A 27,083-nucleotide genomic window follows, 5' to 3' on the forward strand; every position below is an offset into this window, starting at 1 on the left:
CCATATCTACCACTTCCTCTGGCAGCTCATTCCATACATGTACCACCCTTTGCGTGAAAAAGTTGCCCCTAAGGTCCATTTTAAATCTTTCCCTTCTCACCCTAAACCTCTAGTTTAGAACTCCCCTATCCTGGGAAAAAGACTTTGTCTATTTATCCTATCCATGCCCTCATGATTTTATAAACATCAATAAGGTCACCCCTCAGCCTCTGATGCTCCAGGGAAAACAGCCCCAGCCTATTCAGCCTCTCCCTATAGCTCAAATTCTCCAACCCTGGCAACATCATTGTCAATCTTTTCTGAACTCTTTCAAGTTTAGCAACATCTTTCCTATAGCAGGGAGACCAGAATTGAAAGCAATATTCTAAAAGTGGTCTCACCAATGTCCTGTATAAAGTTTGTGAGAAGATTTGTAGTTCGGGAGCTCGTTGTTGTGGTTCTGTTCGCCGAGCTGGGAATTTGTGTTGCAGACGTTTCGTCCCCTGTCTAGGTGACATCCTCAGTGCTTGGGAGCCTCCTGTGAAGCACTTCTGTGATGTTTCATCTGGCTGCGACCACTAGGACTCATAACAGCAGACAAACCAACAGCCACTCTCAGACAACAACTCACCAGAACGAAGGACCCGATACCCAGCATGAGCAAAACCAATGTAGTGTACAAAATCCTATGTAAGGACTGCACAAAACACTACATAGGACAAACAGGAAGACAGCTAACGATCCGCATCCATGAACACCAGCTATCCTTAGTTGCCACACACACAGATGACAAGCAACATGAGTTTGACTGGGACAACACTACTATTATAGGACAAGCCAAACAGAGAACAGCCAGGGAATTCCTAGAGGCATGGCACTCATCCACAGATTCAATCAATAAGCACATCGACCTGGACCCAATATACCGGCCACTGCAGCGGACAGCTGGAACAGACAACCGGAAACGGCAGATTCAAACCACTATAAATGCCGGAGGAAAGATCACAGAAGCGCTTCACAGGAGGCTCCCAAGCACTGAGGATGTCACCTAGACAGGGGACGAAACGTCTGCAACACAAATTCCCAGCTCGGCGAACAGAACCACAACAATGTCCTGTACAGTCACAACATGATGTCCCAACTCCTATACTCCAATGCACTTATCAATGAAGGCAAATGCTGCCTTTACCACCCCACCTACCTGTGATTCCACTTTCAAGGAACTATGTATCTGCACTCCTAGGTCTATTCACCCCTATCTGCAACACTCCTCAGGGCCCTACCATTAAGTGTTTAAGTCCTGCCCTGGTTTGCCTTTCCAAAATACAACACCTCACATTTATCTAAATTAAGCTCCATCTGCTACTTCTCGGCCCACGGCCCCATCTGATCAAAGTCATAGAGATGTACAGCATGGAAACAGACCCTTCAGTCCAACCTGTCCATGCTGACCAGATATCCCAACCCAATCTAGTCCCACCTGCCAGCACGGCCCATATCCCTCCAAACCCTTCCTTTTCATATACCCATCCAAATGCATCTTAAATGTTGCAATTGTACCAGCCTCCACCACTTCCTCTGGCAGCTCATTCCATACACGTACCACCCTCTGCGTGAAAAAGTTGCCCCTTAGGTCTCTTTTATATCTTTCCTCTTTCACCCTAAACCTATGCCCTCTAGTTCTGGACTCCCTGACCCCTGGGAAAAGACTTTGCCTATTTACCCTATCCATGCCCCTCATAATTTTGTAAACCTCTATAAGGTCACCCCTCAGCCTCTGACGCTCCAGGGAAAACAGCCCCAGCCTGTTCAGCCTCTCCCTGTAGCTCAGATCCTCCAACCCTGGCAACATCCTTGTAAATCTTTTCTGAACCCTTTCAAGTTTCACAACATCTTTCCGATAGGAAGGAGACCAGAATTGCACGCAATATTCCAACAGTGGCCTAACTAATGTCCTGTCCAGCCCCAACATGACCTCCCAACTCCTGTACTCAATACTTTGACCAATAAAGGAAAGCATACCAAACGCCTTCTTCACTATCCTAACTACCTGCGACTCCACTTTCAAGGAGCTATGAACCTGTTCTCCAAGGTCTCTTTGTTCAGCAATGCTCCCAGGACCTTACCATTAAGTGTATAAATCCTGCTAAGATTTGCTTTCCCAAAATGCAGCACCTCGCATTTATCTGAATTAAACTCCATCTGCCACTTCTCAGCCCATTGGCCCATCTGGTCCAGATCCTGTTGTAATCTGAGGTAACCACTACACTGTCCACTACACCTCCAATTTTGGTGTCATCTGCAAACTTACTAACTGTACCTCTTATACTCACATTCAAATCATTTATGTAAATGACAAAAAGTAGAGGGCCCAGCACCAATCTTTGTGGCACTCCACTGGTCACAGGCTCAACCCTCCACTACCACCCTCTGTCTTCTACCTTTGAGCCAGTTCTGTATCCAAATGGCTAGTTCTCCCTGTATTCCATGAGATCTAACCTTGCTAATCAGTCTCCCATGGGGAACCTTGTCGAATGCCTTACTGAAGTCCATGTAGATCACATCTACTACTCTGCCCTCATCAATCGTCTTTGTTACTTCTTCAAAAAACTCAATCAAGTTTGTGAGACATGATTTCCCATGCTCAAAGCCATGTTGACTATCCCTAATCAGTCCTTGCCTTTCCAAATACATGTACATCCTGTCCCTCAGGATTCTCTCCAACAACTTGCCCACCACCGACGTCAGGCTCACTGCTCTATAGTTCCCTGGCTTGTCCTTAAAACCCTTCTTAAACAGTGGCACCACATTTGCCAACCTCCAGTCTTCCGGCACCTCACCTGTGACTATTGATGATACAAATATTTCAGCAAGAGGCCCAGCAATCACTTCTCTAGCTTCCCACAGAGTTCTAGGGTACACCTAATCAGGTCCTGGGGATTTATCCACTTTTAACCGTTTCAAGACATCCAGCACTTCCTCCTCTGTAATCCGGACATTTTGCAAGATGTCACCATCTATTTCCCTACAGTCTATATCTTCCATATCGTTTTCCACAGTAAATACTGATGCAAAATATTCATTTAGTATCTCCCCCATTTTCTGTGGCTCCACACAAAGGCCACCTTGCTGATCTTTTGAGGGACCCTATTCTCTCCCTAGTTACCCTTTTGTCCTTAATGTATTTGTAAAAACCCTTTGGATTCTCCTTCATTCTATTTGCCAAAGATATCTCATGTCCCCGTTTTGCCCTCCTGATTTCCCTCTTAACTATACTCCTACTTTCTTTATACTCTTCTAAGGATTCACTCGATCGATCCTGTCTATACCTGACATATGCTTCTATCTTTTTCTTAACCAAACCCTCATTTTCTTTAGTCATCCAGCATTCCCTACACCTACCAGCCTTCCCTTTCACCCTGACAGGAATATACTTTCTCTGGATTCTTGTCATCTCATTTCTGAAGGCTTCCCATTTTCCAGCCGTTCCTTTATCTGCAAACATCTGCCTCCAATCAGCTTTCGAAAGTTCTTGCCTAGTACCATCAAAATTGGCCTTTCCCCAACTTAAATTTCAACTTTTAGATCTGGTCTATTCTTTTCCATCACTATTTTAAAACAAATAGAATTATAGTCGCTGGCCCCAAAGTGCTCCCCCACTGACACCTCAGTCACCTGCCCTGCCTTATTTCCCAAGAGTAGGTCAAGTTTTGCACCTTCTCTAGTAGGTACATCCACATACTGAATCAGAAAATTTTCTTGTACACACTTAACAAATTCCTCTCCATCTAAACCTTTAACACTATGGCAGTCCCAGTCGATATTTGGAAAGTTAAAATCCCCTACCATAACTACCCTATTATTCTTACAGATAGCTGAGATCTCCTTACAAGTTTGTTTCTCAGTTTCCCTCAGACTATTGGGAGGTCTATAATTCAACCCCAATAAGGTGATTATCCCTTTCTTATTTCTCAGTTCCACCCAAATAACTTCCCTGGATGTATTTCCGGGAATATCCTCCCTCAGCACAGCTGTAATGCTATCCCTTATCAAAAATGCCACTCCCCCTCCTCTCTTGCCTCCCTTTCTATCCTTCCTGTAGCGTTTGTATTCTGGAACATTAAGCTGCCAGTCCTGCCCATCCCTGAGCCATGTTTCCGTAATTGCTATGATATCCCAGTCCCATGTTCCTAACCATGCCCTGAGTTCATCAGCCTTCCCTGTTAGGCCCCTTGCATTGAAATAAATGCAGTTTAAATTTATTAGTCCTACTTTGTCCCTACCTGCCCTGACTGTTTGACTCACTTCTGTTCTCAGCTGTACCAGTCTCAGATCGATCTCTTTCCTCACCATCTCCCTGGGTCCCATCCCCCCACCTTACTAGTTTAAATCCTTCCGAGCAGTTCTAGCAAATTTCCCTGCCAGTATATTAGTCCCCTTCCAATTTAGGTGCAATCCGTCCTTCTTGTACAGGTCACTTCTACCCCAAAAGAGATTCCAATGATCCAAAAATGTGAATCCTTCTCCCATACACCAGCTCTGTACTCTGAGATAATCTTCCCTGTCCACTACACCAGCTATTTTGGTGTCATCTGCAAACTTACTAGCCATGCTTCTTATATTCTGCTCCATACATTCAGATATAGTACCTTTTAAACTTGTCTTTTTGACATTTTTATCCATTCTTTCTGTACTCTCGCCTGATTTGCTGCTGGTCCTTGTTTCCACTTTTGCCTTCTGCTTTTGCTTTCTGCTTTTCTATCTTTCATTTCTGCCTTTGTTTCCCTCACTCTTGTCTCCCTGCTCAGGTTTCCCATCCCCCTGCCACTCTCGTTTAAATCCTCGCCCACAGTACTGGCGACTACCCTGACAATATTGGTCCCAGTTTTGCTGGGCAGAAGCCCATCAGCTTGTACCGGTCTCGCTCTCCCCACATCTGGGCCATTCCCTCAAGAATCTAAGTCCCTCCCTCCCTCCTACACCATTCCCCTCCCCCAGCCGTGCATTCATTTGCTCTGTTCTCCTATTTGTGATCTTGCTTGCACATGACACTGCTCAGATAAATGCATCATGTGCCTGGGCTGGGGATGACAAGATTCAGTGAGGCAATAAAGATTGTGGACTGAGTCTTTTCTGATAAAGATTGTGGACTGAGTCTTTTCTGAGAACTACATCCGGTTTTTTTTTTGGAGTGTTTTTCACCACGAGGTCTCGCGAGATTACTCACTGTAACTTACCAAACACACCCCATTAACTGCCCCTATGGTGTTTCTCATGTTTGCTTCTAGCCCCACATACCATTCCCAGAACAGCTTGCCGCTGCCAGGGTATCTCAGAGTTGACTGGCTTTTCTGACGCCAGCATCATCTGCAAAGAACAATGTGTCCATGTGGCCCACCGGACAGGCACCGTCAGTCCAGACCACCCTGCATGGTTTCTCATATATGCACTGGAGATGTGGGCATCAACCTAGATGTCCTGGTAGAAGGGGTGGTGAACAGGCGAGAGGTCCTCATCCCCCAGGAGGGCACAACACCAGACCATGCCAACCTGCTCCAAAGTTGCCATCCAGGTCAGTGCAGTCTCAGTGTCTGCAAGAATGCACAACAATGTAGGAAGAAGGTCAATATTATTCTCAAACCCGCCAGGGTAAGTGCCGCTATCTTCTCTCGCATGTCTCATTCACTCTACCTCTGCTACTGTACCCACCTCCCACCAAGACTCTTGCTCACCACTGCCTGAAACATCTTTCTACACTTGCTGCCATCCATCCCGACACCACTCACCCTCGGCGCTGTCCTCGGTGCTGCCTACTCACTTGCTTGGGTCACCTCCCCACTTACACTAAAAATAACAGCTGTGCCACCCACTTTAATCTCCCTTTAATTCCAGGAAGAAACCAACCCACAATAGAGCAGAGAGTCAAGACAGGTGGCTGGCTGGCTGACATTCAGCTCCTTGCCCTTTATGTGGAGAGCATGCTGACTGACCACCCCAAGCACCTAACGAAATGTGTCCAATTCCCTGGACTGGTATCAAAGACTGCCCTTAACTTACTATGCTGGGACACGTGAGCGAGAGCTATCCCCCTGGACTGGACTGAGGACTGCTGACAGCCAGGACATGTTTCCTGGCTTTGTGGCTGTGCTAAATAGCTCGGCTGTATTGCAATACTGTGAGCCTGGTATCTATGGCTGAGGTGGAAAAGTACACAAAGGTAGTAAAGGGAAGGGATCCTGTGAGTATCCAGGTTGACTCCGAGTAAGTGAGTGCTATGACAGCTAGTGAACAGGCTGGAGATATAGCCTGGTGTGTCGCTGAGCACACAGTGTCCTTACTGCAGCATTACTGTGAGAGTTACCAGTACAGCCTGAGGTGGGGCATTGATGAGCAGAAGTGTCCTGTAAGGGAATCGGAGATGTGCCATGAGGGTTCTTGCAGGCTGGCACATATTGGATGCCAATGTCTGTGGATGTGGGGTGTCTGTAGCTGGTGACCATGGAGCGTGTCCTGAGATGTTGGTACCTCGTGTCCAACATGGAAGTTGTTTGGAGCAAGCAGTGAGCTGAATTCACCAGGTACCCACTCGGATTTCTATGGTGAGAATTCTTGGCATCTAGTTGTTTAGTGAGTTTGGGAAGACAGGAAGCTGAATATTTAATGAGGTGAGCTGTAGCATTGATAAAGTGTTTAACAAACTATAATCCTCCTTAAGTAGCAACTCTCCACTGCCCAGAGGGAAACTCAACTTGCTTCTTTGGCAAATTCATAAAAGATGCTGCAAGTTGCTCCTAAAATCGAAATAGGCCTCGCCAGACTTCTCACTAGATTCTGCCACAAATTCGGCCATAGCTGACTTTGCTCAGATCCCTGTAAGGTTCCACCCTATGTCTTTGAAGCTCATGCTGGTGTCTGCAAAGTGGGGCCAGTTCAGAAGTCCATGTTTGGAACAGGAACAGGGGACCCATCTTAGGTTGTGGAGTTTGGTTGACCTCGGTTGACAGTGTTACAGCGGTAGAAGGTATAGATAGCTCTGCAGGAATGGGCTAGGCAGGCGGGGAGAGTTTATCATGACTGATAGCCAGAAATGAAGTCGATTGCAGAGCCAGTGCAAAAGAAAGGGACCTTGAAACATTCAGATCTCTTGATTCATTATGCTGTGCTATGCGGCTGGGAACTGATGAACCTGTGAATATCACACCAGCTATTATCGACAAAGACAACCAAGTAGCACTGGCAGGCCTATGACACAACATAACAGCGTGGAAGTAGATCAGATCGCCGATATCAATTGAAGTGAGTGTTGGCTATCGTCCTAGGGGGAACCTTGGATTTCTGACTTGACTCTGTCAGGTCAATCAACTGTCAATGTTAAGTCACAATAACCCTGCTATTGAATAGGGGAATTTATACATTAGTGACTGTCCTCTCAGTGTCTACAATTCTTTCACAGAAAAGGAATGTGCATTGGTAATAGATAGAACCTCCATGTGGTTTGTGGTGTAAGAACTGGAAGATATGTTCCTGCATTACTTTCTTTGCTACTGGATTCCTTTCGGCTTCTTCAGTCTCCTAAGTTTAGTGGTAATGTGGCTTTCCTGAAGCAGTTCACCGCTGAACAGGGCTGACAAACCGGGGCAGGATCAGTCTATATGGTAGATAGGGGACCATCGAGTGAATGAAGCCCAATGCACATCTGGAGGACAGCATCACTCAAGGTGTTGTGTGGTGCATTGGTACCAGTGTAAGTGGCAGTGACCTTAATCTTTTATAGTCAAAATGAGTTGTCACTTTGCTTTATAACATCATCAGCAAATGAAACGTCAACTACTTCTCCAGGGCCACTTGAGGACCGGGGGATTTACAAAGATGGTCTGGAGAGCAGAGCAGGTACGGCAGTGACCTGTGACCCATTCAATAGCAGGCAGCTGTGTCAGCATTTACATCAACTATAGCAGCTCAATGTAACCCATTCAGTGGAGGCACTTATGTGAAGTATGGCAGATAGCTGTAACCCATTTTAATGGCAGACAGCTGTAACTCATTCAGCGGAGGCATTTACATCAGTTATGACAGTTAGCTGTAACCCATTCAATGGAGGCATCGACATCGTGTAAGAACTAGCTGTGACTCATTCAGTAGAGGCGCAGCGTCAAATATGGCAGCCAGCTGTAACCAATTCAATAGCAGCTGGCTGTGACGCAGTGAGTGAACACAGTAATGTCAATCACACAGAAATATTTATGGGTAACCAATTGGAGCCGATGATACATTGGGTGACCAGTCACAGGTTGAAGTAAGTGATAAGGCCTTCCTGAAAATGATCTGTACGATAGTGTGTTCTCTGAAGGGGCAAAGTGCTCGTTGTGCTGAACAATGAGTGAACAATCCCCATGTGATGGTAGCAGCCCAGAGGTAGTGGTTGACATCCCAGATGTTGGTGAGCTTCTTTGAAGGGTGGCACTTTGCAACAGATGTGTGTGATGCATGAGGGAATATCCAGATTGGATAGCGAAACATCGAAATAACTCCCAAGAAGCCAGTATCCCATCACCAAGTCTCCCTTTATTTACATGTGGAGAGTCCTTGACTCTAAACTATCTTCCTCAGAGGCAGATCTCCGAGTGAGCTGAACCTCTTAGACTCCTGTTTCTATCTGTCAGCCAGGGCTCCTTGATTGGACCAGATTAACAGCCACAATCAGGGAACTCATATTGAAGGAGGTCCACCTGGCTGACCTCATTGCAATCACTGTATCCCTCCCCCTCTAGGTCCGAGGACATAGGCTGGTTCTGTTAATTGTAGCTCCTCCTGGGGCACTTTAGCGCCAGGTCGGGTTCCTCCGACTCTGCCTCAGAAATAGGCAATGTGTAATGCACAGTAGCTTGCCTCTTGTACCCGGAGTGTCTTGGAAGAAATTCATTCTCCTCTTCAGGTGACAAAGGCATCAATATCCGCCGTGTCCATCTCAGATTCTGAGGTATCTTCAAGATTTCACAGACAGGGCGAACCCACAGCTTCCAGAACAGTCAATAAAGCAGTCAAGAAGCTGGGCACGTTTTGCTTCTGCACTGTTTGTGAGATTGCAGCTTTCATATGGTCCATGTGCCATTCCCAACACCAGACTTTGTCCCCTGTATCAAACTGTCTCTCTTGCTTAGCAGAGTCTTGTGTCCAGTACGGGCATTCCTGATGCTGCTTCATCACCCTCATCCAGGTCCGGAAAGATCAAGTTTAACCTGGTGCGGAGTCTTTTCCCCATTAGCAACTCTGCTGGAGCTATCCTTGTAAATTCGTGAGGGGTGGTCCTAAAATCAAGTAGAAACTGGGACAGTTTGGTATCTTGAGAAGGCTGTAGTCTGTTCTTTAAGCCTGCTTTCAAAGTTTGGACTACTCTTTCTACTAGACCATTGGATGTTGGATGCTATGGAGCTGTTCTAGTCTGCCATTCAACTTTAGGAAATTCTCATATTCCCTACTGGTAAACGACGGCCCATTATCTGTGACCAACGTTTCTGGCAGTCTGTGTATTGCAAAAGATGCACGCAGGTTTTACATTGTCATCTCTGTGTAGACTGAATGAATTCTTATGCATGTCCAGCTGATTTGACTGGGCGTCCACAGTGATTAAGAACATTGAGCCCATGAAAGGATCTGCAAAGTTAACGTGTAACCGAGTCCAGGGTTTATCTGGCCATTCCAGGGTTTATCTGTGGGGGAGCTGCTGGTGGTAATTTTTGTCCTTGTTGGCACTCTGGGCACTGCCCCACCAATGCGGCTATGCCTGTACTCAGTCCTGGCCACCAGACATAACGTCTTGCCAACATCTTCATTTTGGACCCCCCTGGATGACCCTGGTGGGGCTTAGCCAGTATCTGGCAGCAGCCGTTGCTCTGTACGATCACTCTTGGACCCCGTAATAAAATACTGTCCTCTACTGTGTTTTGGTCTCTCCGGGTCCAAATATGTCTGACAGAGGCGTGGTAATGACTGAAAGAATGACAGTGGCAGTGACTCACCCCAGCACAGTTCCTCAGAGACATACACACAAGGTTGGCTATCTATGAGGACACAGGGATGATGCTTGAACGGTACCACATCTGGACTGAAGCTGCAATGGCTAGAGTTCCAATTCAATGAGGCAAGCAAATGATATGATGACCAAAAAAATCATATTGGACTCAAAGCATTAACTTTGTTTCTGCCACCACAGGTGCTACCAGAATTGCTGAGGTTCTCCATAACGTATTGTTTTCATTTCTGATCTCCAGCACCTGCAGAACTTTGCTTTCTCTTTTTTGATTTGATGACTGTGCCGCTGGAAAAAGCAGGTGTTTTTGAGTCCTTTGCCAGGCTTGGAATTGCATCTACCCTGTTATCTATGTTTCTTAACAACAGTCTGTGTCAACTCAGAATTGAGCATCAGGGTCAGGAAGAGTAAAGGATAAAAGAGCAGATTGTGCCAATTTGAAGCTTCTGCAGAGATTATGTGTCCATTTAATCCTTTCACTGGACTGGCAACCATCAGTAACAGGGTCCAAACAGACAGTGGTAAAAGTACATTGAGGAATGACCCTTGAAAGCATCTTATAGGCTCTGATGAAAGATTTCATGCCAGAAAGTGCCAGTGGAGAGCAGGTAGAGGGGGTTGCCATGCAGTGGCTAGCTAGTAAGGTGTGCTGTGACCAAATGCATCCCAGAATAGTTGTCATCCTAGGACAGATTACACTCAGATTACTGTGTCAGACAAGTCATATTGTGACACTGCATTTATTCCATTTTGCCAATTATGAAGATAGTCTTCAGGAATGTTACCAACACAGATCTTGATGACAGGGCCTTCCATTATAAGATCACCTGGCACACAGGATATTAATTCCTCAATGGCACTTGCAATTCCAGGCATGGCTTTTGGGAATCGAATGTATAGGATGCAATCACTCCACAGTGCTTCAAGGAAAATTGTGCTCATGGAATCAGACACAAGGCATTGGATAGATGTGTCTCAAAGATGTATTTCCATTTGGCAATCTTGTGTACAGTTGAGTCAGCATCTGGCATGAGTGAAGGTGGTGGCTGACTGTAGCATCCAACATCAAGAAATGGGGTGACAAGTCAAAAACCCCATCTGACTTCTTTACAAGAAACGATGGGTTAAGGTATTGCCCACCTTCAGGCCAAGCAAAGACTCCAGGAATATCAAATTTTTGTTGCATGTCAACCGGTCTGTCTCTGATATATTGGGGGAGGCAGCACTTTGTTGCAGAGGTTTTACAGGTCCCATCATTAACATTAGCCTTGAAGGGTCCAGCATTTTCACTCTAGCCTTGGCATGCTGGATCAAAGAAGTTGTGGTTCTCCTGAAGGAGTTGGGGGAACCGAAGGTGTGTGTGCTGAGGCCAGATGTGATTCAGATCCACAAGGACACATTCTGAAAAGAGCTGATGGTGCTTACATTTGTACTGCATGGTAGGCAGTGTGTCATGTTGTCCTGAGAAGGCTGAGAATTTTCTGCTCCTGTCACTATCTTCCTTTCCGCAGTCAGCCACTATCACGCCTCAGTCAGACACCAAGCTGAATCTGTGAATATCGCACCAAACCTTGCAGTCTCGGAAGGTTGCTGAGGGGGAAGACAGGTTATATTCATCAACAAATATTCATTGCAAGACTGGACTTGTGATAAAACTTGTCAGTGGCATGAGTCTAAAATGTGGCAGATGCCCAGGGCTGGTGGGTTGGTACATTTTGATAGTAAAAGAGGGGAGAATGGTTCAATGTCAAGAGGGCTGCAACAACACTAGGTGGAGTCATCTCAATGAAACTTGTTGGCCTTATTGCTGTTGACCTTGAGGAAGGGCAAAGTACATGGGCTCATCTCATTCTTCATGGGCTGGAGGAAGGATGAGATCAGAAATGCAGATGGTGGAATCACCAACGAACATTAGGTTTTTGGCGAGTTGAATTGATATATTTTTGGTCTCTGTGATGGAGAGCCTGCAAGTAATAAAAAAAAACAGAACACTCTGAAAGTGCTCAGCGGCAACCTCAGGGCATCAATGTGGACTTCAACAGCTTCCTCATTTTCCCCTTTCCCCACCTCATTCTAGTTTCAAACTTCCAGTTCAGCACTGTCCCCTTGGCTTGTCCGGACTTGTCCTACCTGCCTAGCTCCTTTTCCACCTATCCACTCCACCCTCCCCTCCCTGACCTATCACCTTCATCCCCTCCCCCACTCACCCATCGTACTCTATGCTACTCTCACCCCCACCCCCACCCTCCTCTAGCTTATGTCTCCACGCTTCAGGCTCACTGCCTTTATTCCTGATGAAGGGCTTTTGCCCGAAACGTTGATTTCGCTGCTCGTTGGATGCTGCCTGAACTGCTGTGCTCTTCCAGCACCACTAATCCAGAAAGTGCTCAGCAGGTCTGGCAACATTTTGTGGAAAGAAAAATAGATTTAACAATTTGAGTTAAGTGGGAGTCTTCAGAACTTCAGTTATATTTGACTCAAAACCTGAGTTCTGCTTTTCTCTCTGCATACCTTAACATGGCTTCCTAAAATCATTGGTGGGCAATCTTTATGTTTTCAACAAAAAGCAGGAAGGTTCTCCCTGGTATCTCAAATGCTGCAGGACCTGCTGAATATTTCCTACACTTTCTGCTTTCATTTCAGATTTCCAGCAACAAGGTTCTCCGCCAGCAGACCTTCAGAGGCAAGGTCTAAGCAAACAGATGAGTGTTTCACCAACGACATGCAAAGGCAGCTTTGCCTGCCTGCAAAGTGCAGCAAGATTTGATTCCAGGATTAAAGCAGCAGTAGCCGTCGAGCCTGCAGCAGCAATGAAGAACAAATTAGCAAAGGGTATGGACCTAGACGGAAGGGGAGCGGGGTTGAGAGTCCGAGCTGTGTGAACGCTGGAGGGTGAAGTGAAGTGATGAGAAGAATAATATTGCAAGCTGAGGATTCCCCCAATGGGGGAACGCAGCATAAACTGACGACGGGGTAGTGCAGCATAAATTGGGGATAAACAGTGCTGGGGCCACAATTAATCAGAGTATATACTAATGACTTGGATAAGGAAAGTGAATATATGATAGCCAAGTTTGCACATGACACAAAAATAGGTGGGAAGGCAACTGGTAAGGATGATACGAGTCTGTAAAGGGATATAGGCAGGTTGAGTCAGTGGGCAAAAACGTGGCCAATGGAGTATAATGTCGGGAAATAGGAGGTTATGCACTTTGGCAGGAAGAACAGAGGAGCTGAATGTTATTTAAATGGAGAAAGTCTGCAGAAAACTGCAGGCAGTTCAGGGAAAGTTCACAGAGTTGATCCCAATAATGGAGGGTTTTTTAATGAGGAGGGGTTGAGTAAGTTGGGCCTGTACTCATTGGAGTTTAGAAGAGTGAGAGATCACCTTTATTGAAACACACAAGATTCTTCGGGGGCTTGACAGGGGAGATGCAGAATGGCTGTTTCCCCTTGTGGGAGTGTCTGGGACCAGAGGGTATAATCTTTGAGTAAGGGGTCACCAAGTTAGAACAGAGATGGGAAAGAGTTGCTTCTCAGAGAGTAGTGAATTTGTGGACTTCTTTACCACAGAGGGTTGTTGAGGCTGGGGATTAATGTATATTCAATGTGGCGATACGTAGATTTTTAATGAATTAGGGAATGAAGGAGAGAAGGCAGGGAATTGGATTTGAGGGTTATTAGCCTCGCCATGATCAGATTGACTGGATTCCATGTGCTGAATGACTTATTTCTGCTCATACATCTTATGATCTGTGGTCCTATGGTGAACTAACCAAATTCAGGCTTTGAGTAACTATTTGCTTTGGTGAATTTCATTTAGTTTGTGTTGCCTCCAAATGCTGAGATGCTGAAAGTTTCTGAGTTAACTTAATGTCGATTGGTTGTGCCAACCTGAATATGGAGATGTGTACTGAAGGGGCTGGTCAAACCTGGCCATATACTTGGGAAGGGTGGATCTGGTGTGCCATCCATTTCGGAAAGGGAAGTGTTAGAATTTGTTAACGATGAAACATTTCCAATTGGCCAACTGATCTGACATCATTAAGAAATGAAACTTTACAGCTGATTTTTGTTTTGGCCTCCACAGCATAGACACTGTTGATGAAGTCTTGGGTCAAATGATTTCACACGCCAGTGTCGGAGGGTTTGAGCGAGGGGGAGAGGCTGAGGGGTGACCTTATAGAGATTTGTAAAATCATGAGGGGCATGGATAGGATAAATAGACAAAGTCTCTTTCCTGGGGTGGGGGAGACAAGAACTAGAGGGCATAGGTTTAGGGTGAGAGGGGAAAGATAGAAAAGGGTGTTGAGGGGTAACTTTTTCACACAGAGGGTGGTGTGTGTATAGAATGAGCTGCCAGAGGAAGTGGTGGAAGCTGGTACCATTACAGCATTTAGATGTGTATATGAATAGGAAGGGTAGAGAGGGATATGGGCCAAATGCTGGCAAATGGGACTAGATTAGGTTGGGATATCTGGTCGGTGTGGACGAGTTGGACTGAAGGGTCTGTTTCCATGCTGTACGTCTCTATGACTCTGTGACTATGACATGTAATGGCATGTCCTCCTGATCAATACTTGATGTCATCTTCTGGACTGTTAACTTATAAACTTCAAATTATTTTGTCTCGTGGGTTTCTATCATATACTATGTCACGCTGCCTTGCTAACCTCTTATACAGGCTCCCCCAGATAGGTTCTCTTTGGGGAAATACCTGCCCCATGCTTTGCATATTTCCTTGTAAACACTGACATGGTTAGGTCTCTTGTGGTTGGGTGGTTAATGGGAGCCGAAGGAAGGGGAAGGAGATGGGGTCGTGTCAGAAATGGATCAAACATCTTACGAACATATTGTGTTGTCACACTGCTCAGTGTCATCAGCTCTCTGAATGGTGTGTGTGTGTGTGTGTGTGTTTGTGTTCGTTCTGAAGTTACAATTTAGAAATTATGAAGCAGCCCATGAATTAAGTTAGTTACTAGCAATGTTGTTTTCATTGTGCAGCCATTCCAGGCTTTTCTAAGAACTGAGAGTTTGATTAGCGTGGCAAGCCGCCATGTAGAATGAGGTTGAAGTTCAGCAAAACAAATACAACTGTTGTCGGCTTGTATTCCAGTCTCCACCAAGGTGTAAAGATTATTGACATTCAGTTGTTTCACTTCTTCAAAGAATGGTTTTCAAGGAAAGTAAAGGGATACGTGTCCCAGGTCAGGCTGCTAGTTTATAGGTCTGTATTAGAGACCAACGAAGTGTTCAAAGCATGTCAGCGCTGGTTCATGAAATTTGACCCCTGATTTAGAAGGTTGGGCATAAAGTCCCACTTCGGAGATTTGAACATAATATCCAGTACAGTACTGAGGGAGTGCTGCACTGTTGGAGGTGCTATCTTTTGGACCAGAGTCTAATCTGCCCGAATGGGAATGTAAAAGATGCCATTGCACTATTTGAAGAGTAGGAGAGTTTCCCCAATGTCCTCAGCCAATATTTCTCCCTCCTCAACTCGGTTTACTAAAATAGATGGTCTGATCATTGTTGTTTGTGAGAGCTTGCTGTGTGCAGATTGCTGTGTGCAGATTCTGTCGAACTTCAGTGATTACAGTTCCAGAAAATACTTAGGTGTCACTTTGGGATATCCAGTGTTGCACGCGCCTTATATAAATGCAAGAGCAAAAAACACTGCTGACACCAGAAATCTGAAAGCAAAACAAAAGATATGAAGCAGGTCAGGCTGTGCTTATGCAGAGATAAACAGAGATAGTGTTTCATATTGGTGGCCTTTTAACATGAATGCAAGTCAGTCCCACGTTCTTAATCTCTGGGTATATAGAGAGTATGGACCCCTGTGTGACATCTCATCCCATAGAATGAGATAAGGTTGATCTAATTCATCTGAAGAAAATGATCCATGGCAAATAAAACTGAAAGCAGCATTCAAAGTACTGGCGGATAGCCGAACATCTTGCAGAATGTTTCCACACTTGTCTTAAACTGGTAATGTGTTCTGTAATATTTTTCCTGTACTTTTCTTTTCCTTTTAATTGTGCATTTGAACAGCAGTTCGATCTGTAGCCATCCATTATACAAATTTCATAATGGGCATACAACACCCTCTCCAGAAGGCAGTTCATCACAATCGTGATGAGTCATTAGATCTGCACTGTGCAGCAGTAAATAAAAATGAATTTCAGCTCATAGGAGGTGTGGGCAGCCTGCCGAAATTCCATCAAGTTTTTTACCCAAAAATGATGAAAGGAGTCCGAACTGTGGTATCAACATTAAGATGTGTTCATGGTGAATTTTTTTTCTAAATTGCAACACGCAGCAGTCTAATACGAACCAAACATAATCCTGTCCTTGGATACATGTTGATTGTTCCTCATCTGTGTCCTAGGAACCTGGTTGCCAATTGTGGAACCCCCTCCAGTCACCTAACCTGCCTGGGATTGATCCGACAACTCTGTTTTCATTGTCCAAATACTGTACCAATAAATTCACCCAGTTATTCCATTGGGAAGAATGAGTTAAAATGTTTTAACAAAGTTAGTATTTTAAAAAGTCATTGTATTTAAACTGTACAGCCGTGATCCAATGAGATATGAAAGTGCGTTTCTTTCAATTGTGCGGCATTATAAACCTTTTACCTCCCATCCAAAACTCAAAGGTTTTCAAGAGGAGATGCCAGTTTTATCAGGTGACTGTACCATGGTCTTTGGAGCTCAAAAATATAGCAAATGTCAATGCAATATTAACTATGTTTACTTGGCAATTAATCTTCTGCACAATATAGGGCACCATAATCTCTCACTGATATTACATTTCATGTCATGTAATATCAAGCTGAAATTCTCCAGTTTCTTTTCCTCAGGTAAAAGTTTCAATGCTTTCTGTTCTTCGTGCTGTGGCCTGTAGTTTCTTTCTATCCTGGCTGAAGTTCAGTTTTAGGACTATTGTGGTTACAAATGATCTGAGGAAAGAGTAGGATTATTTTAGTTTTGCTATGTAATACCATAAAAGCATTTGAGAAATTGAACAAGCATTAGATAGGATCTGTTCCTTTTTCACAACCAACCCCACCTAACATCCTTTTCACCATAACCCTTAACTGTATTTCTCCGCATAAAAACCTGCCCAGTTGCCTCATAAATCTATTTGTACTGTCTGTTTCAATGGCCTTGCCTGCTACGTACTCGCATCTCTTGCCCTTTGGGTGAAAGTAGTTCCTCTTGATTTTAGCTCTTACCCCAACTTCCTTATTTAACTTCTGTTTAATGTTTGAATCCTATCATGGAAAAGATTGCCAAAAGTCATCCGTAATTTTGAAAACTTCAATTAGAATTTTTTTTTTGTTCACCGGATGTGGGTGTCATTAGTTAGGCCAGCATTTATTGTCCATTCCTAACTGCTTTTGAGAGGATGTTATTGAGCCACCTCGTTGCCTGGCTGCAGTCTGTGTGGTGCAGGGACACTCACACTGTTGTTATGGAGGGAATTCCAGGATTTTGACCCAGTGACATTGAAGGAATGGAAATGTAGTTCCAGGTTTGCTCGCACACACTTGCAATTGGTGGTGTTCCCATGTATCTGCTGCCCTTGTCCTCTTAGGTGGTTGGGGTTGCAAGTTTGAAAGGTGCTGTTGAAGGAATCTTGGTGAGTTGCTGCAGATGGTACTGTGTCTCAGTGGTGAAGAGAATGAATTTTGAAGGTGGTGGATGTGGTTCCAGTCAACTGGACTGCTTTGTCCTAGATGGCATCAAGCTTCTTGAGTGGTATTGAGGCTGCACCCATTCAGGCAAGTGAGGAGTATTCCATCGCACTCCTGACTTGTGTCTTGTAGTTGGTGAACAAGCTGAGAGTCAGGAGGGGAGTTACTCACTGCTGAGATCTCAGCTTGTGACCTACTTATGGAGCCACAACAGTTATATGGCCAGTTCAGTTCAGTTTCTGGTAACCCTCAGGATATTGATTGTGGAGGTTTTAGTGTCAGTAATACCATTGAACATCACAGCAAAGTGGTTCATTCTGCTCTCACCTTTTCCCAATATATTAATTTCCTCGAATAATCGTTGCTGTTGCATGTGTTCTTTCTGTAGTTTGTTGTATCAATAGCAATGGATTCAGCTATTGCGAAGCTATTGAATGTTCTGGCTGTAGGTTTGCTTGCTGAGCTGGAAGGTTCCAGCTACATCCAGAACCTCAACCTGAGCTACAAATCTTCTCAAAACTCGTTATTGAATGCCATATGTACCCCAAGAAATGTTCACACATAGGTACAGACGTCCCAAAGACTTTTGCAGATCATGGTGGTCTTTTTAAATCAATATTTATTACTCTCAAGTATTTACTGCCAGATACCATATATCCAAAGGCCTTCCCCTGGGTATCCCATATATGTATTTGAAACAGGCAGGATCTTATGACTAATGTAGAACACCAAATCAATTTTGAGAGACAGTTTTGTTGCAGGTGGGGGTTTTCCAACAGTGCTGCAAGCTGTATGCTCAGTCGGTTTCATTGGGTGCTAAAGCTGAGATGGCCTGGAAGGTTTGTGGAACCAGACAGAGTGGGACTGCACAAGTAAACAGTGAGCTGCTGTTATTGTTGTATGGATGCTGGTGAAGACATGAATGATGGAGGAAGACTGTCATTGCTGGAACAGAGCCATTTGGCAGTGGAGGAAGGAAGAAAGTGAGAGGGTTGGTGGTGAGGGAAATATATTGTCTGGATGAAATACCTCAAAAGGAGGCAGTCCCTGTTCAATGGAAAGAGAGGTCCGAGGATTGTGTCAACATTATTATATCTCCAAGTTACAAACAGTTTTAACGTAGAAGTCTGAAAACCTCAAAGACCAAAAGACTGGCTAATCCACCAGGTTTATCAGGGGATTAGTTGAGTCACATAAGAGCAGTTGTCCACAATTGGAAAGGTGATACATATACCTATATATGTATAGGTATGTGAAGAGATCAAGTTTAGTGAAGATAAATGTAGGTCTCTTCTATGTCATTTACTGTTGCGGTCTCCTCTACATTGGGGAGACAGGATGCCTATTTGCAGAATACTTCATAGAACATTCTGCTTCTCCAAGACACACGCACAAAGCAGCCCCGTGGCCGAACACTTTAACCCCCCCCCTCCCGCTCCACTAAGGATGTGCAGGTTCTGGGCCGCCTCCATCGCCAAACCCCAACCACCTGATGCCTGGAGGAAAGATACCTCATCTTTCGCCTTGGGACCCTCCAACCACACGTGATTAACGTAGGTTTCATCAGTCCCCTCATTTCCCCTCCCCCACCTTATCTCATGATTGGCACCGCCCTTGTGATTTGTCCTACCTTCCTTCCCACCTATCAACTCCACCCTCCTCTCCAACATATCACCATTACCCCAACCTCCATCCACCTATTGCACTCTCAGCTACCTTCCCCCCCCAGCCCCACTCCCCTCCCATTTATCTCTTCACCCCCAATGCTCTCAGCCTCATTCCTGATGAAGGGCTTTTGCCTGAAACATCGATTTTCCTGTTCCTCGGATGCTGCCTGACCCGCTGTGCTTTTCTAGCACCACACTCTCGACTCTTACAATCAGAAACCAGGAAAGTTGTAATGGGGAACAAAGAGATGGCAGTCCAATTAAATATATACTTTGGTTCTGCCTTCTCAAATAACATCCCAAAAATGATGGAGAACAAGGGTCTAGTGAGGGGGAGGAATAGAACAAAATCAGTATCAGAAAGGAAATAATGCCAGAGAAATTGATTGGATTGAAGGCCAATAAATCCCCAGGGCCCAATAATCTATATATCCCAGAGTATTTACGGAGGTGACCCTAGAAATAGTGGATGCATCTTTCAGAATCTATAGAATCTTGAAACCGTTCCTATGGCTTGGAGGGTAGCTAATGCAACCCCACTATTTAAATAAGGACATAGAGAGAAAACATGGAATTATAGACCAGTTGGCCTGTCATTGGTAGTGGAGAAAATGATTTAATAGCAGAGCACTTGGAAACAGTGACAGGATCAGACAGAGTCAGCATGGATTTACAAAAGGGAAATCACGCTTGACAAATCTACTGCAATTTATGAGATGTAACTAGTAGAGTTGATAAGGGAGAGCCAATGGATGTGATTTACTTGGACTTTCAGAAGGCTCTTGATAAAGTACCACATATGAGATTAGTAAGTAAAATTAGAGCGCATGGGATTGGAGGTGGTGTACTGACGGAGATAGAGAACTGGTTAGCAGACAGGAAACAAAGAGTAGGAACAAACAGGTCTATTTCCAAGTGACAAGCAGTGACTAGTGGGGTTGCACAGTGCTTCGACCCTAGCATTTTACAAAATATCTTTATGATTAGATGAGAGAACTAAATGTAATATCTCCACGTTTGTAGATGACACAAAACTAGGTGAGAGGGTGAACTGTGAGGAGGATGCAGAGATTTGGACTTCAGTATAATTTGGACAAGTTGAGTGAGTGGGCAAATAACATGGCAGAATAATGTGGATAAATGTGACGTTATCCATTTTGGTAGCAAAAACAGGATGGCAGATTATTCTCTGAATGGTGATAGATTGGGAAAGGGAGAGGTGCAACGAGACCTGGGTGTCCATGTACACCAGTCACTGAAGGTAAGCATGCAGGTAGAGCAGGCAGCGAGGAAGGCAAATGATATGTTGGCCTTCATAGGGAGAGGGTTCTAGTACAGGAGCAAGGATGACTTGCTGCAACTGTACAGGACTTTTATGAGACCATACGTGAAATATTGTGTGCAGTTTGGGTCTCCTTATCTGAGGAAGGATGTTTTGGCTATGGAGGGAGTACAGCAAAGGTTTACCAGATTGATTCCTGGGATGGCAAGACTTACTGGATTGGTTAGGATCATATTCACTGGAGTTTAGGAGAATGAGGGGGTATCTCAAAGAGACCTATAAAATTCTAACAGGACTAGAGAGGGTAAACGCAGGAACTATGTCCCTGATGAGCAGGGAGTCCAGTACCAGGGGTCATAGTTTAAGGATCTAGGGTAGGCCATTCAGGACTGAAATGAAGAGAATGGTCTTCACCCAGAGAGTGGTGAGCCTGTGGAATTCTCTGCCAAAGAAAGTGGTTGAGGATAAAACATTGAATGTTTCCAAGAATGAGTCGGGTATAGTTCTTAGGGCTAAATGGAGCAAAGAGTATGGGGGAGAAAGTGGGAACAGGGGATTGAATTGGATGATCAGCCGTGATCATATTGAATGGTAGAGCAGGCTCAGAGGGCCGAATGGCCTACTCCTGCTCCTATTTCCTGTGTTTCTATGATAGGCCGACACTACACGTGGCCTCAGTGTCCCTGGAAGTGGAAAGTTAGGCCTGCTTTTTCTGCTCCAAGGGTGCTGAGGCTAATGGTGCTACCCTGACTTGAGAACATTCAGGATTTTTCACATAAGCTATCAAGTTGCTAATGGCAGGACTTGTTTAAAGTATTAACTGTCTCCAGCATGTTAAAGAATCTGTTTCCAGCACCTATAATTTATAAGACACATGTTCAATCTAAATTGCTTCTCTTGCTGTCTACGGTTTTGGCAAAAATCCAGTAGTAACAGCCATAATTAATCACTCTGTTATAGAGAGTGATGGTGTGAGCTGCTGCACGATTCTTCACCAGTTCCATTCATTCACAAGTTCAGTTGAAGGTTAGCATGATGTCACCACAGCCAGAAATCTGATTTTGTTTTTGACAAAAATCAACTTGAATAAAAAGGGGAAAAAAAAAATCCATCTATGCTTGGGCCAAATCCTTAGTGAGCAGGAAGGTTCCGGGTTCAGTCACTAGTCTGTATACAATGAAGCTGGAAGAATCACAGCAGACGCTGAACCTGGCTTCACTTTAACATGGCTGGGGAAGGAAAGGATTAAAAAAAAAAGCAGCCAAGGTTCAGAGCCTTGATTCTGATTTCATTACCCCGAGTCTGAGTGTTTGAGTTTTGACAGGTATTCTCGAGGGCATTTTTAAGTGGAAGTGCCGACAGGATTACTGGATTTGTATGTGGTAGGTGTGATGCAGCTTGTCGTGCTGTAGTGCTCTTAATTATCAACCGTTTTGGGATGTGTCACATTCTGAGTCATCTCAGGGCTGTCTTCAGCAAGTGGGATGAATCTACCCACAGTCAGACACATCAGTAATCTAAACAAACAGCGAACATAGTGGCTCCTCCACTTCCCATCTTCTATGTAATTTAAGGGGTGTTGTGTTTTGGAAACTCCAGGTGGGGAACTTCCAGGAATATTCAGACATAGGCCCCTCCCCCACCACTGTAATGCCAAGATCTTCCTGGTGGGCATGGTTCAAATGGATATCAGGCAGTCCATCTCACAATTGAGCCATTCAAAAAATGTCATTCTAAATTTGGGTTAGTCACGGAAACAGACCCCTCGGTCCAACTCATCCACGCAGACCAGATATTCTAGATTAATCTAGTCCCATTTGCCAGCATTTGGCCCATGTCCTTCTAAACACTTCCTATTCACGTACCCATCTAAATGCCTTTTAAATGTTGTAATTGTACCCACCTCCACCACTTCCTGTGGCTGCTCATTCCATACACTGAGCACTCTCTGCATGAAAACGTTGCCCCTTAGGTCCCTTTAAATCTTTCCCCCGTCACTTTAAATCTCAGACCTCTAGTTTTGGACTCCCCTACCTTGGGGAAAAAGACCTTGACTATTCACCTATCCATGCCCCTCATGATTTTATAAATTTCTAAAACCACTCATCCTCCTCCGTTCCAGGGAAAATAGCTCCAGTATATTCCGCCTCTCCCTATAGCTCAAACCCTCCAACCCCGGCAACATTCTTGCAAATCTTTTCTGAATCCTTTCAACTTTCACAACACCTTTCCTGTAGCAGGGAGACTAGAATTGAATGCAGCATTCTAAAAGTGGCCTAACCAACGTCTTATACAACCACAACATGACCTCCCAACTCCTATACTCAATGTACTGACCAATAAAGGCGAGCATACCAAACACCTCCTTCATTATCCTGTCTACCTACAACTCCATTTTCAAGGAGCTATGAACCTGCACTCCAAGGTCTCTTTGTTTGGCAACACTCCCCAGGACCTTACCATTAAGAGTATAAGTCCTACCCTGATTTATCCTACCAAATTGGACCTCACGTTTATCTAAATTAAACTTGACAAGACATTTGGGGAAGGAATATGAACATCTGCTTTATATCTGCAGATAATTTCCCATACTTTGTGAGACCCTTCACAAAACAGTGGTACCCACTTGTCTGCAGTATTAGGATCTTTGTACGCCAAGCTTTAGAACCCCTGTTCTTGCTGACCTACTTAGCTCCTTGTCTTGTCCTTTTGATCTTAAAATTCACATTGTGATTTTCAAACTCCTCTGTGGCCCTTCTCCCACAATCCTCTGAGATCTCTGCTTTTCTCCAGTTCTGGCCTCTGGTGTATCCATGATTTTAATCACGGTGCTATCAGTGATCTGGGCCCCCAGCTCTGGAATTCCTTCCTTAAACCTCCCTCCCTCTCTCCTATTTTAAGACCCTACCTTAAGATTTCCCTCCCTAACAATAAATCCTAATGTTGCCTGGTGTCAATTTTTGCCTGATAATGCTTCTGTGAAGTAACTTGAAATATTGTACTATGTGAATGGTGCTTTATAAATCCTGGTTGTCGATGTAGACGTCCATGAAGGTCTATTCCTGGTTCTGTTCTCAATCCAGCATTCTCCCTTGAACCAAGCGAACAGAACAGATTGTAAGAAGGCAGCCATTGCTGGAACAGAATATACAGAAAATAAATCTAAATTGATAAATACATATTATAAAGGGACGAAAATGCATAGTTTTTGTCTCTGTTCCAGCTGCATTCTTTTTTTTGTTAGTAGTACCAGTTGAAGTATTTGGAGTTTTGCTGAATCAAGATTAAACCTGTTTTAAGAAAAATGCAGTATGGAATGCTCACAGCAGTGTGTGGTTTCTGTTATCTGAGCAGTTTGTGTGTGTGTGTGGTGACTTGATCTGACAGGTTTTAGGACCCAGAGGACACCTCAGCTTGTTGGGATCCACTCATTTCCTCTCTTGCTGTTTTTATCCTTGAATGATCATGGCTGCAGTGAAACACGAACCATGATTCTTAGTCTCGGAGCAAAATCAAATAGATTATCTGTCATTCTTTTTGCTTCAGCTGCGTTTCAGTAAATCCCACTGTATTGTATTCCTAATCAACAGACAACGAGCTGAACAATCTTTAATCAGGACTTAGTTTCTTTATGATTTTTTAAAGTTCCAGGAATTGTTTTTGTCAAAGTGGAAAATTAATCTGTAGAGTGTATAACAACACGCTTCTGAAATATGGCTCGGAAAGAAAGGCTAAATGATGTAAATCTTTCTTTCAAGTCCTCATCTCCCAGTATTCCCTCACCCCAACCCCCCACTTCCTCCATAAGCAGTATAAAGTGAAGATTTGAATCAAACTTTATTGATGCAAATGTGACAAATCATCAGATGCTCTTTGCTTTCCTCCATTATTGTTGTGACATCTTCTGCTTACAGGCCCAGTGCTGTTGTTCACTTCATTGTGTGCACCTCCCCCGCCCTATCTTATGTCTCGTTTTAGTCTTGTGTAATAACCATCTAATATGGTTCCACTGGCTGGAGAGGGGCACATTAATTATATTGGATATTTTTAACTGGTTTGTTTATTGTGTGGATTACAGTACAGTCCTTCTACAAATGCAGTTTCCCCTGTCAAAGAGATTTATAAATTTGGAAGCTGGGCTGGCATTCCCTACTGTCCTTGAATTGACTTTTCCTGACAGTCTAGCCCTATCTGGGAAAGAAGAATTAATATTTAAAGTGTTTTTTTGAAAAGAAGTGCATAATTAAATGGAAACTATTTTGGCTTTTTGCCTCAACACAGCCTTTTAGAGGAAAGACAGACTTCAGTCATTTATTCTTTTATCAGAAAGGATTGCAGGAATTTCCATTCATTTGAGTGGGAATTCATTAGCTAGTTTGGTTTTGATTTCTTGGATTTGAAGACTTCAGCCCCCTCCTCAGTTGCTGCCCCACCATTTCTGAGCTGAAAAGGAATAGTTTTATCGGAGCTTGAAAACTTTTGGAGAAGGTGGGAAGAAGGAAATATTTTGCTCCCGCTGATACCTCAGTGAGTTGGTGCACTGCCAAGTGTGCAACTGAGCCACATAACCAGAAAGGCCCATATTCTATTGCCTAGTCTGTTCTGGATTAGTTGAGCCCAGATGAACTTATTGGTGGAATTGTCTTCAGCGTCTCTGGGTTTTGGGGGGAAGGGGGGAGAATGTTGCTTGTGGCCAGTTACAATGACAATTTGTAATGCTGTAATACAGTCTACAATTAGATAGCCTTCAAGACACCAGTCTAGGCTCAAGCATGAAGGATGGCTATTTAAGCAACTGTTCAGCTCACAACAAAACTCCTAAGGAACTGTAACCTTATGAAATTGATGAGTTTGGGAGAGGAAAGAATGAAGAAATAGGTTTTCATAAGTCAGAAAATAAGCAAATTCACTTAAATACTCACGTTTGACTCTGAATGGTCTCGGCAGTGAATCTTTCTGAGACAGAGACTTGAAGGGTTAAATAGCAAGTATTGATGTAAGAAACCAAATGGGAATAATAAGAATAGAAAGTGCTGGAGAGACTCCGCAGATCTGACAGCATCTGTGGACAGAGAAATATTTCAAGTCCAGTGACCTTACTCCTGAACCAAATGAGTATGTTGTGTTGAACAGTTAGGACCATTCACTAAGGAGATCTGGAGTTACTGCACTGTTCAAATATATCTACTGGTGTAAGTTCAGTAACATGTTTTCTGTCACAGGAAAATTGGGTGAATGAAAGTCTGCTTCATTGTTAAGTTATTAGCTCAGTGGGTAAATGCACCACAGACCAGGTGAACCTCTCTTTGACCTTTCATATTGACTGTGTTGACCCAACTTAGGTAGTACATCATTGAGTTGCTACAATTTGTTTTTCGATCTCAGGATTAGGGAGAAGAAAACCAACTGTGGTATGTACTCCAAATTGCTGTTGATTGATTGTGTGGAATTCAGCTGAAGACAAAGCTGGGCTCAGCTATAATGCATTTCATATTCAAATAGATCAAACATGAAAAATGGCCATTTGGGCAAGGCATCCAAGAATTATAGTAATCCTCGCCTGGCATAAGGAGAAATGTTATAAGACTTTTCATTATTTGAAAGGGCTAAGAGTTTTGTTCTTGTCCTGAGTATGTTATATAACTAATCACAACTTGCATTTATATCAAACTGTTAATGTAGTAAAAAAATCCCAAAGCACTTCACAGGAGTGTAATCGGTCAAAACTGACACCGATCAAGCCTTTGGTCACCTGTTTTAATATCTTCCTGTGTGGCTTAAAGAGGTACATTTCTTTTCTCCGATAAACAGTGGAAAAGAGGAGCCTTAGTTTCACCTTTATGAACGCCGATTTCTTGATTGTTCATCTAAATATGTCAGTTTAGTGTCATTTGCCTTTCGAAATCAAGCTTTGCAGTTCCCATCTGCAGAAGCAAAGGTAACTTGAACCCTCCCTCAATGCTACCTGTTGGGAATTGCTACAGTGTTAGCAGACAGTTGAACTTCCAAAATGGGTTGTTGCTCACCGGGCCTACCAGAAGGTCGCAGGTGTAATCCCAGTGTGTTAGCTAATCTCTTGGAAGGGTTCCTGTTCTTGATGCTATCCAGTGATTAGTGTTAGAATGTGGGTGCATGTAACCATTCTTAATCAGAAGTACCTAATGTATGGTCCCTTTTTGAGGTCCCCTCCAAGACCATTACCGGTTTTAAGTCAATTAGGTTCACTCTACGTGACGTCAAGAAATAATGCAAAGACTACAGCTCCCAATAGTATTCTGACTGTAGTGCTGAAGATCAATACCAACAAGCAAGACTCTGGAGTGTGAGAGAAAACCCTGTACTTGCCTGGCTGCAACCACAGTCAAGAAGCGTGACACCATCCAGAACAAAGCAACTTGCTTGATTAGGAGATCATCCATTCCT

The 27,083-nt window shown here is 44.0% G+C and overlaps 1 protein-coding gene across 6 annotated transcripts in view; it reads left to right on the plus strand.

Annotated features, from left to right (window-relative positions):
* Positions 1-27,083, plus strand: part of LOC140471274 (bromodomain adjacent to zinc finger domain protein 2A-like) — a 129,528-nt gene that overhangs the window by 11,992 nt on the left and 90,453 nt on the right. Inside the window, exons 1-2 of one of the 6 annotated variants that reach the window (XM_072567239.1) lie at positions 5,344-5,551; positions 12,653-12,841. The exons of 4 other annotated variants lie outside the window; for them this stretch is intronic. In XM_072567239.1, coding sequence (XP_072423340.1) covers positions 5,359-5,551; positions 12,653-12,841 — 382 coding nt within the window. In that variant the 5' untranslated portion in view covers positions 5,344-5,358. Of the gene's footprint in view, positions 1-5,343; positions 5,552-12,652; positions 12,842-27,083 lie in introns of those variants that run through there. One more of the 6 variants, XM_072567240.1, reaches the window with a different exon arrangement.

Source organism: Chiloscyllium punctatum, chromosome X (genome assembly GCF_047496795.1).
Source record: "Chiloscyllium punctatum isolate Juve2018m chromosome X, sChiPun1.3, whole genome shotgun sequence".
Lineage (NCBI taxonomy): Eukaryota > Metazoa > Chordata > Chondrichthyes > Orectolobiformes > Hemiscylliidae > Chiloscyllium > Chiloscyllium punctatum.